Source organism: Podarcis liolepis, assembly GCF_965112155.1.
Source record: "Podarcis liolepis genome assembly, chromosome: 12".
Taxonomy (NCBI): Eukaryota; Metazoa; Chordata; class Lepidosauria; order Squamata; family Lacertidae; genus Podarcis; species Podarcis liolepis.
The window spans coordinates 53479381-53491750 of NC_139563.1; the positions used below are offsets into that span (position 1 = coordinate 53479381).

At 42.5% G+C, this 12370-nt stretch overlaps 1 protein-coding gene across 1 annotated transcript; it reads right to left on the minus strand.

Annotated features, from left to right (window-relative positions):
* On the minus strand, positions 1 to 3690 carry LOC310690260 (FANCD2 opposite strand protein-like). Its single transcript, XM_083468954.1, has one exon. It carries the CDS (start codon positions 3611 to 3613, stop codon positions 3083 to 3085), a length of 531 nt encoding a protein of 176 aa, XP_083325080.1. The 5' UTR covers positions 3614 to 3690; the 3' UTR covers positions 1 to 3082.
* Positions 3691 to 12370: the final 8680 nt, after the last annotated feature.

Genomic DNA, 12370 nt, shown 5'->3' on the forward strand with positions numbered 1-12370 from the left:
TGGACCTTAAGGGTTTTTAATTTTTTTTTCTCTGAATGTCAAGTTTCACTTAAAATAAACTGCATCAGGTTAACAGGATGTAAATCCATACAATTCAGTTTGAATGTTTCAAGGTAAAGTCACATGTTTCAAAAGCTGGTTCCATTATTGGAAATAAAAGCCACCAGAAGGGCTTTCCTTTGAAATGCTGTTAAGGCAAAGGTGAATTGCTTCTAAGCTGTATTAAAAATTCCTGTTTTTAATACCGCATTGAAAATCCGCTTTATCGCCCCGCCTATTTGGATAAAGGCGTTGGGTTTAAAAAGTTATTATTTGTTTAGGTTCAAGGCAACAGAGGCTGTAGGAATATGCTTGTTGTAAGCTTCTTTTATCTCACATTTCACTGTTGGAGTTACTTTGCTTATGGTGAGGCATAATCTGATCTCTGTCAACTTGAACCACTTTGTAAAGTCTCTGTATTGAATATTCTTACAAAGATCTGAACGTCATGTAAGCCAATGGTTGCAGCTATTTTTGTTTTAAGGTCAATACATACAATGGTGTGTTGTTTTTAAACACAGTGACTGGGCTTCATCTTCATTTACTGATTCAGGTAAGATACCTGTGAATATCACCTGGCAGATGATATTTAGCAATTCCTTTAAAATACTGCCTGAGTCAAATTATTGATGTGTTCTTCATCTCAGCAGACAATAAATGAGGACTACCTTTTTGAATCAATGTTCCAGGTTTTATAGTTCGTATTCATCAGCTATTAGCAAAGTGTGCACAGGACAAATAGCAAACAATAGCATCCCCATTTTGTTTTGAAGGTAAGCTCCTTTGCCAAATGATAAGAGGGACTTTTACTCAAGAGGAATGGTGTACTTCTAATCCTTGAAATAAATTTCCCATTGATTTCTGCAAATTGTGTAAAGTGGAGGATGTCCGAGGCCTGAGTTTTGCTGTGGACAAACCATGGTGTTTTATCTTCTCAGTACTTCCTTGCAGGCCAGCAAAGATATTTATTGTGAATTGAAAGTGCCTTTAATTTGCAAAGCCAACCAGCACTTTTACAACAGGCTATGTCTCCTTGCTATTGATTGAATCCTAATTTTATATGTGGTTAAGTTATTAATAGAGAAATCAATATTAGTCTGGCTGGTGGTCTTTGTGACTTCAAATGTGGGCCACTGGTTTTCAGCTGTGTAAGGTGGTTCTTGTAGGTGCCATCAATGAGCTGCAAAGTTCCTTGTCTCTGAATAGTCTGAACAGAAATTAAGCTCAAGAATATTTTGGTACACTGTACTATAGAACTGCGGATCCGTTTAGCAATGTTAAGATATAAGAAACAACAACCCACGCAGAGCCCAGAACCTTGAAGTGGCAACATTTATCTTAATTTCCTTCAGAACTTCGTTGGTTTTTAGTTGCTTATTGGCAAATGGAGAAATCATTGTATAGTAGATTGGGAATAAAAGTCACTTTAAAAGTCATGCCAGGAAAGAAAAGAAGAAGCACATTTAGACTTCTGCTTCTGACTTTAAATGTCTTCATCCATTTGTCTTAAACAAATAGGGATCTCACTCACCAATCACTGACAGGCAGATACTTTTTCTGAAGGTTGAATCCATAATTCTTTAGTATAAACTGCACCCATCAGTTGTAAAGAGAGTGCATGGGTTTTTTTAAAAAAATGGGCAGAGGTGACAGAGAAAATTGAATAAATTAATCAAAACAATCATTTAAATTCCATTTTCGGATGCTGCATAACAGTATTTCTGTAGATAGAAATTATTCAGAGTTGAAGATTGTTTTCAAAAAACACCTTTTGGGGGTTTTTTTAAGGTGATTTTTGTGTATCTATGAAATTAGAGTGATCCCAATGAGTTTAGATTTCAGTCCTCAAACCACTTTAATGTGATCATTAGATGAATTGGTGACTCTGTGGCTTTGAATTTTTAAATCTTGCATTTTCAAGCTTTTTCTGAAAACAAAGCTTTTTAGGACAGTGGTCATAAGGCTTGTGTTTCCAAGCTCTTCCACCAGGAAAAAAATAATAATTTGTGTTTATGTTCTTTAAGTCTGAACTTTGTGTAATAAACTTCCAGTTGCTGAAGTCTTCATCCATTGGTGTAAACAAATAATGATTGTTTTAAAATTTTAAAATCGTAGCGTAGGAAAGTGTTTTCTATGCAGTAATTTCATCTTGATGTCAAATATAGATGTTTGGTTAGGAAAGTGGTACATTTTGCTCATTGGTTGGAGAAATAAGATTTCATTTAGAGAATCTCAAAACTTCTTCCATTTGGAATCCATACATCTTCATGCTATCTGAGTTTCATTGTATTATTGCCCTTTAGTCATTGTTGGTTTATGGAGTAATTGGCTTAATTTACATTTATTTTCCAGCTTCATTCATTAATATAAGAATGTTACTTTGTTGTTGAAAATGTGCAGTCTCTTCGCTTTGCAGATGTGTGTCCTTTACCTTTTTTTTTTTTTTAGAAAATATTGTTGTTGTTTTTTATATAGGCCCCATCTTGTAATGTAGTTATTTTTACTGTTCATGTTGAAAATGATAGGCAGGAAGGTTTTGAAAAATTACCTTTGCATTGAATGGTGTACAAGTTTCTGTGTCTCTGAAGATTGTCTCTCATTGAAGATGCGTGCAAACTTGTTTGATCGGAGTTTCAACGTTCACTCGGTCCATTTATTTATAAAGGCTTTCATTCTTTTTAATTCCCTTAACTCTATATTTCCCCCCCGTTCATGAGCCAGACGCTGCAAGGGAATAGGTTCACAGCATAGATAAATATGATCCTTTTCTTTAGTATGTTGAATGATTAGTTTCATCTCTCTGCAAACAATCGGAGGTTTGTGTGCCAGTCTGAATCTTTTCCTTGCAGGCTTAAGCTGTTAAGTGGATGTTTCCTCTTGGTGGGCAAAAAGTAGCTCGGCGATGGAGGAGAGGAGGAGACTTCTGTGGCACAGGTAGATGGAACTGGCGAATGAACTGATGTTGCTGAAGGAGAATGGGTGAATCTGTGGGTGGGCAGGCAAGGATCCCGTTGAGCTCTGCCCTTTCCCAGGCAGGGTTGTCCTAGCGGGAATGTTGCAACGCAAAGGCACACTTCTTGTAGGCAGCGTAAAGCAGGAGGATGGCTCGCAGCATTTGACGGCACATCGCCATCGCCATGCGCACCTGTGGTTCGCGGAGCCCGTGAGGCCTGCGCTGCTGGGGGCTGATGACTTGGCAGAAGGCTGAGCGCTCTGAAACCCGCAGCGAGCCGGTCCAGTGTGGAGGCTGTACCGTCACGAGGTGCCCAAAGACTGAGTCGAGCCCCGTGAGCCGCACGGCCTGGGGCTTGTGCACAGCCGCACTGCATCCTCGCGTCTCTCCAGCCACTCCAGGGGGTGGCGGGTGCCCAGCTCCGGTCTTGGCACTGGGTTCTAGCACCAGGCTGAGTCCCTGGAAGCAAAGCTGCACTTCCAGGTCGGTGGCAGTGGCTGGACTCTGCCCTCCCCGAAAGGGGTGCTTAGTGCTGCTGGGCTTGGGCACGGCACCCCGCAGCCATTGCAGGGACTCATCCAGGGGGGACCAGGGTGCCCAGAGCTGGTACCCGCTGGCCATGGTCAGCGCTGCCCAGCCGCTGCCACCCTGCTCTGCCCAGGCTCTTGTTGCATCTTTCCTCAGTCCGGCGCCCGCGGCAACCCATTATGAGCATCCTTCACTCCAGAACACCAAGACTGAGCCAGTGTTCCACAAGCTCCTCCCTTTGACTCACACAGAATGGCGCTTTCTGTAAGGACAGAATGCCTCCCTCTCCATCTGATATTAAAATAAATTTAAATGAACCGAGGCAGGGAGGACCAGATGCTTTCCTTAGCTTTTCAGTACCTGGTGAAGAGCTTTTAAGCAACTTGTGGTTATTGTTGTTTTAATAATCTGGGGTTCTCAGTTCTATTATTCATGTTTCTTTGTACATCTATTTTGTTTTGCTTTTTCAATAATTGCATTTCATTCTTTTTATTTTTGTGAAGCTCCCAGAGAACATATATTGGGTGGTGTTACAGATATAGTTAATAAATAATGAGTTAAATAACAAAACTCCTCTAGATGATAAAGGTAAAGGGTAAAGGGATCCCTGACCATTAGGTCCAGTCGCGGATGACTCTGGGGTTGCGGCGCTCATCTCGCTTTATTGCCCGAGGGAGCCGGCGTACAGCTTTCAGGTCATGTGGCCAGCATGACTAAGCCGCTTCTGGCGAACCAGAGCAGCACACAGAAACGCCGTTTACCTTCCCGCCAGAGTGGTACCTATTTATCTACTTGCACTTTGATGTGCTTTTGAACTGCTAGGTTGGCAGGGACCAAACAATGGGAGCTCACTCCGTTGTGAGGACTTGAACCGCCGACCTTCTGATCAGCAAGACCTAGACTCTGTGGTTTAACCCACAGCGCCACCCACGTCCCTCAAAGAGTTTCCTTAATTAAGCCCATTTTGATTTTAATTTCATATTTATCTGTATACTGAAGTTTTCCATCCACACAAAAATACACTGAAGAATCGCTAAGACAGGGTGTCCTCCAATATGTTGGACTACAGTTTCCATAACCCCCTGCCCCCCCACCTTGGCTACGCCCATGGTATGGCAGCTTCCTATGCCCCTACTTCTTACATCCAGGCTGGATAAAACCTATGGTGGGGTTTTTTCCCATGCTACACCAAGATTTAATTCTCATCTCTGTTCAAGAGATGTACTCTGGCCCCAGTCTGTATAGTCTGACAGTTGGAGTTTGTCTGGCAAAGTTTGCTTCTTTGGTGAACTTTACCAGCACTTAAGAGGAAAATGTGTTAGGCACAAATACACTTCTAAGAAGTTGGCACAGTTTCAGATGAGACAAATGACACAGACGCCCTAAAGTGTTTAATTTTTCATTTGCACTTTGTAATAAATGGTGCTTATCCCTTTGGAAGGAAATTAGCCCATAACAGTTCTTTGGAAATATATCCATAGGAGTCACTTGGCATTTGAAGTTCAGCTTCTATAAGAAGTGGTTTGGCTACTGTTCATAAAGATGTTTCTCTGTAAGCTTGCACTTCACCTCAATTCCAAAATCCCTCTCATTAATTTTGTAGCTTTGTTTTATATGAAAAGGAAGTGTTGCCTTAACAGTGCAATCAGCCCTTCTACCCATATATTTTTAAAATTAATTTGATATTGGGAAATAGTAATAGCAAAGTAGATTAGAACAACCTCAGATATGTAGATGACACAACTTTGATGGCCAAAAGTGAGGAGGAATTAAAGAACATCTTAATGAGGGTGAAAGAAGAGAGCGCAAAATATGGTCTGAAGCTCAACATCAAAAAAACTAAGATCATGGCCACTGGTCCCATCACCTCCTGGCAAATAGAAGGGGAAGAAATGGAGACAGTGTGAGATTTTACTTTCTTGGGCTCCATGATCACTGCAGATGGTGACAGCAGTCACGAAATTAAAAGACGCCTGCTTCTTGGGAGAAAAGCAATGACAAACCTAGACAGCATCTTAAAAAGCAGAGACATCACTTTGCCGACAAAGGTCCATATAGCTATGGTTTTCGCAGTAGTGATGTATGGAAGTGAGAGCTGGACCATAAAGAAGGCTGATCGCCGAAGAATTGATGCTTTTGAATTATGGTGCTGGAGGAGACTCTTGACAGTCCCATGGACTGCAAGAAGATCAAACCTATCCATTCTGAAGGAAATCAGCCCTGAGTGCTCACTGGAAGGACAGATCGTGAAGCTGAGGCTCCAATACTTTGGCCACCTCATGAGAAGAGAAGACTCCCTGGAAAAGACCCTGATGCTGGGAAAGATGGAGGGCACAAGGAGAAGGGGACGACAGAGGACGAGATGGTTGGACAGTGTTCTCGAAGCTACTGACATGAGTTTGACCAAACTGCAGGAGGCAGTGGAAGACAGGAGTGTCTGGCATGCTCTGGTCCATGAGGTCACGAAGAGTCGGACACGACTAAACAACTAAACAACAACAACAAACTAGAGCAACTAGATTTAGTGTCTAGGTTTGGCTTGATTTTGTCAAATTATGGATTGATGTCTGTGTTGGTAGCTCCTGCTGGGACCTGGCAGCTTGAGATTCTAGATCTCATAGTAGAGCGGGGTGCCCCTTTTGTAATTACTCAGTCCCCAAATAATGATCAATAAGCTATTTATTTAAAATTGTGCCTAATGCAAAAAGAAAGATCTATAGCCTCCAAGGTGGGAAACCTCTAAAGAGGGACCCCGACCCACCCAATCTGGACAGATTTCAGAGAAATAACCCCTCCCATCTTCACCCACATCTCTTATTGCATTTCTGCTTCCCCCAAATATGTGGAAGTTGCCACTTATGCTATGTATGGCAATACAAAATTATGTGATGCCAAATCTGGCCAGCCATCACAATAGGATCCATGTCTCTACCTTGGCACAAACATGTAACTTGTCACTTGTTATCACGATCATGGTGCCAGATGAGATTTTGAAATAAAGGATGTTTAACATTTCAATCTTAGGTTCCAGCCCCACAGTGTTCCAGTCTAAGACTGCAAGCTGACTGATGTCCCAGTGTACTTCCCTGTACCAACTGCCCTTTGGCAGACATGACCCTTGGCACTTTGAGCTGGCTGAAAGGTGTTTTTAAAGCTTCATAGGCAGCAGGCAACAAATCCTGTGAGTGAAGATGAGTGGCTGGAAAGTAGGAAAGGAGCAGGCAAAGGGTTAAGCAGGGTACAGGCTATAAGGGTTCAGGGGTCCTCTGGCTGCTGGACTACACCTCACATAATCCCTTACCATTGGCTTTGACTCATGGGAGCTGCAGTCCAGCAATATCAAAGGACCTGCCCTGGAACCTTAAGGTGAAGGGAGGGTAATGAATATCAGCAACACCATCACCATTTGGAGGGCCATAGGTTGCCCATTCTGGCTTCCTGTCCATTCCAGGCCCATGTTCCCAAATGATGTTCCCAAGAGGTGTCAAGGCACACATCAGCTTCATTTGGCCCAAACACTTAGTGAGAAAAGAAGACTCTTACAGAGAAGGCTCTCTGTACATTTTGATAATAAACCTGATATGCAATGGGGGTTGAATAATTTCGATTGCTACTGTATATACATTTCCCAAAGTCCAGTAGGAGATTATGCAGAATAGCCGGAGAATGTACAAAATGCAGTCAAGATGCACACAATCTCCAAGACCTATTGAAATTCATGCATATTGACTGGAGAATGTACAAGATATTGTTGAGATAGGCACATTCCTGAATGCCTGTTGAGGAGCATGTTGAAGAGATTGTGCCCTTGGAAATGTGCACAATCCCATGGGCACAACCATGATAGATCTTCAGGGGCAGGAAAAATCGAGTCCTAGACATTTGAGAAAAGAATCATGGAGGGCTTAAGACAAGGTTTAGAAATCTGCCTCTTTAAATTAATGCAGTGTTGATCTCTTGATGCTGAATTCTGCCCCATAGTAAAGTGGTTCAGTTACTGGCTTAACAAAAATGCATTCACTTTAGCTAGAGCTGAAATGTTTTTATCCGTAGATTATTAACTCCACAGTTTTGAGAGAAGTGCAACCTCTGCCTTTCAGCATTTTATCAAAGCTTTTAGGGAAGAAAAACTAATCTATGTCCTTATCATTTAAACGTTTTCAAGCACAACTGCGAACAGCTTCTTATTTGATTCCTGGTGGGATCTGTTTGCTTTCTATCTGTTCAAATTGAAAACAGCTGGGGGAAAATATACTTTTCTGATTTATCTTGGATATAATATTCTTTTGGGGTACTAACCTGGGCTGGATTGTCTACTTCTTATTTAAATTACATTGCAGTGGCTGTCTTCACACAAGAATGCAGTATTGCTACTATTCCTAAAATATATATGGAAATATTTGCTGGGGACGTTATACAGCAAAGAGACCATTAATAAGCAGATATAGCTGGTTTGTCAATAAAGGGTGGGGGGGGGACTTATATTAGGCCAGATGGGACCTGATTGGGTCCAAACATCACCTGATCCTGTTAGTCTGAAAACCACAGCATCACTCTACAGCATTGCAGTGGTGGTGGTGCAGCAGAGATCAAGCCAGCAAACTGTCTAAGTACATCCTTCTCTCACAGGGTAATTGAGAGAGAGAAAGAGGTGGAAGGTATCATGTACACTACCATGAGTTTCTTGGAGGAAAGGTGGTATGGAAATGAATAAAAGAAAGAAACAAGTAATTGTTGTAGTATTGTCGGTGAAGGGCCCATGGAATAAATGGACAAATTGCCCATGTTATGTCAAAGAGCAAGCCAGCAGTAAATCAAACCATTCAAATATGGAGTTAACTCTTAATTAGCAAAAATACAATCTTCACAGACTTGGCTGAGGGTCAGCAAAAAACCTCATCCCTGGTAGGTCTAGCCCCATGAATTAGTTGCTGTCTCTGTCTCATCCTCTCTATGGCTTTCCCCAAGCAATCAGAGACTACGCCTGCATGAAACCTGCCTCTGCTTTGCTCCTTTCACCCCTCTTCTGGCTCTGGGAGACAAGGGGAGTTGAGCTTCTCACAACAGGAGGGAGAGACACCTGTGATTCTTCACCAGCCAGACTCATCTCTGCCATAGCTGTCAACTTACAGATTTGAAAATTAGGGACCAGCAGACTCGAAAATAAGGGATCAGCAGCCAAAATAAGGGATTTCCTTTTTTCCCACCATGTGCCTCCGCTCCAGACAGACCTTTTCCCCAGCAAGGGTGAGTGGGCTGTCGATGACGTATCCATCTGATTCCAAGCACAGGTATGTTCAACTTCTGAGCGCCTCCGAGCCAATGGCAGAAAGCCCAGCCAGCAGCCAAACGAAGCCTCAAGCGGTGGTTCTCACAGCGCAGCAACCCGGCAAAGGGGATGCAGCAAGGAAAACCACCGTCACCTCTCCGCTGGGAAGTGCTGAGCAAAGGCAAGTCCCCGGGCAACGCGGCCAATTTGATCGGCACAAGGCATGCAAGCTCCACCCCCCGTCGTCCTTAGACTCCTTATTAGGTGAGCAGCGCAGCCAAGCAACACAGTTGAAGCCTCCCTCCTCCCTCGCTGGCAGGGAGGGAGGGAGAGGAGCTGCTTCCTTTGAAACCCAGGAAATTTACGGGATACCATGAATCTGGGACAGCAGCGGGAAACGGCGCTGGGATAAGGGAGTTTCCCGCCAAATAAGGGACGGTTGACAGCTATGATCTCTGCCTCTTGGCCTCCCTCATCTCCTGCTTCAGCTTCAGCTTCAGCTTCTGCCTCTGATTCTGATTCTGAACTTCTCTCTGCCATAGCACCTTCCTGCTCACTAAGCTTTGTTACCTTTTCAGCTTCCAACACCTCCCCCCCCCACACTCTTATCACAAGGAAAATGATCAAGGAAGGCAAATCTGAAGAGATGAGTGGGTGAACTAACCCATGGGCAATGACACAAAGAGCTGTGCAGACAAAGGTAAGGCCTTTGAAAGTGATGTGAAATGCATTAGGAAGCTGGAGAGGTGAGTGCAAGAAATAAAAGGCATTGTTCTGACTCTGATATTCTAAACATATTGAAGCCGGCTAGGGGAGAAATAATGTAGATGTTCTATTGAGGAAATGAATAGAGAAATCAAGGGGAGATATGAATGGATACTGAGACATTTGGACACGGTTCCTTCCACTGTCAATTGTAGGAACAAAGTTCAAGGAGTGGACCGTCTCTGAGTTTGGGAAATGCAATTTTAATTTTGTAATGGACTGTGAAAATTGTGGCTTGTGGGGGTGGGGAAGAAGAAGAAGAAGAGTTTGGATTTGATATCCCGCTTTATCACTACCCGAAGGAGTCTCAAAGCGGCTAGCATTCTCCTTTTCCTTCCTCCCCCACAACAAACACTCTGTGAGGTGAGTGGGGCTGAGAGACTTCAGAGAAGTGTGACTAGCCCAAGGTCACCCAGCAGTTGCATGTGGAGGAGCGGGGAAGCGAACCCGGTTCACCAGATTACGAGACTACCGCTCTTAAACACTACACCACACTGGCTCTCTTAAGCTCTGAATCTTGAAATGTGGTTCTCCGGTCAACTAATGTGTACAGAAATGCAGGTACATGGTTAAGGTGCACATAAAACTACTTATATTTGTGAAAATGACACACACAAATGCGCTGTATTGGGGAAAATAGGGAAAAAATGTATATTGGGGAAAACAGCATACAAAAATATGCATATTGGAAGAAATCTGTAGTAAAATGTTGGTGCATTTTCATGAGGGTCTTAAAAAAAATAAATCACAAACTGTTGTGGAAATGTGGAGAAGTAAACTTGAAATTGGAAAAATAAAAAAGGGGTAAAAGAAACTGGAATTGACCATTGATCTCATCTTAACTGTGAGGTGTTTCCTGACTCTTGACTTGTAGTAGACTACAACCTTAATGGGCTATTAATAAAATAATAATAATCTTCCAGACATCAAGCAAAAGAAATTAACAAACTTATTGCCAGAAAACAGACCAACTTTTTAAAAGAAAGTCACTTGACAGCGCAACTCCAGTAATATTTCTTTTTGGGGCAAAGTCCCACTGAGTTTTAAGAACTATCCAGGATTGGGATAGAGACATAGAATGAAGCAATACAGCATTTTCTGCTAGTCTCAGCTGATGAAGTCTTAGTGCTGAGGCCCTACTTTTAAGATGTCACTAGCTGATTCTGATGGCTGACAAATTTCTTGTTCCAGTCTTTAAGGTGCTACTGGAAGGAATTTTTTTAAAATTTCTTGTTTGTGTCTTTCAGTAATGTAGGCGGTGATACCTCACTTCCACCCTGCATGGGGTCCAGGGCTCTTGACAGTTCTGACAGAGAAAAAGATACAGTCACATACCTGCCATAATTTGGCAATTATATACAGCCTGAGGGCTTCTGCATTTTTACTGACATGGAAGCCTAATTATGCCTTTCTCTCACTTAAAAAAACAAAGAAAGTAGCCAACACATTTTGCATCTTCTGAAGTATTAATTGTACATGGAAAGCTTTATTCACAGAAGTATTGAATGGCATTTCAAATCACATACCAGTCTGCTGTCAAGTTATATATCACATTGAAGTTTCTCATAGAAAAGTTACCCTCCACACACAAAAATCCTTGTCTCTTTCTGGGTACATTGTACTGTCCATGGCTTAATCGGCCTTGTGTTGCTATAGACAAGTCCTAAGCCTTTTTGCAGTTAGAGAACCTTTTCCAAATTGACTTACCGGCCAGACAAGGGGATTCCTGTGCTTTGCAAAGGATTCTGGGAATGCTCAGTTCACATGGAAATGGGTTTGTTCTTGTGAAGTTGATAAATCGGTGTGTGAGCTGTGCCACCTTAGATGGTGTTAAGTTGTGGGTGAACATATCAGACAACACAGCGATTCTTCCAAAGCAGCTCTTTATTTGTAAGCTGGAACAGAACTGAACTGAGGAGCTCAGTCAGCCTGCTTATATAGAGCTCCAGAACAAAGTAACTGTTGCAACTTTCTAAAACTATCCAATCACTGAACGTCACTTTCGATCCTTCATTTGCATAACTATCTACAGTATCCCCCTGCTGGCCTAGGGTGAGAACTTCAGTACATAACAGATGGCATGTTTGAATTTGGAGAAACAAACATTTGGAGAAACAAGCATCTATCCAGCTGAAGCTTTACTAAATGGGGTGCAAATTTGAACCTTGATAAAAAAACAAAAATCCAGTCTTTCCTAGCAGTTGGCAGGCAGATGAACCCCGCCTCTGATAGCCTCCTCTTACTGAATTTGTCTAATCAGTTTTAAAAGCAGCGAAAGAGGCTGTCACCACATCTTGTCAACGCATCAGCCTTCTCTGAGAGGAAAGGAAAGCTCTCCCTTCATTTATTTTCAGTTATTAATTCAATGAACCATGTTAGGCGATGAAAATAAATTGTTGTGTGCCTGGAAACCCTAGCAATTGTTTTTATGTTTCTGAAATCTCTCCACAGCATGTGTCTGTGAGATAATGGAGAGCATCTCTCTTATCATATTGTGCTTTAAATTTTGAAGTTCTTCTCCTCTTCAACTCGCTCGCATGCTTTATTAAACTAAGACTTGTTGGTGGGGTGGATGGGTGCTGACCTAGTTTGGATACAAGGCTGGTGCATGTATGAGCCTCAGGCGGCAGAATCCACAGGGGCAGCAGATTCACAATGTAGATCTTTATTCCCATTTTGAGGTGCCATTTTGTGGTTTGCCTCAGATAAATTTCTTGGGCCAGCCCTGTTTGGATATATCTTATAATGTTGAATCTGCTGCACTCTGTGAAGGTGAAGGAACATGAAACAATGTGGAAGCACTTATGCATACCTGT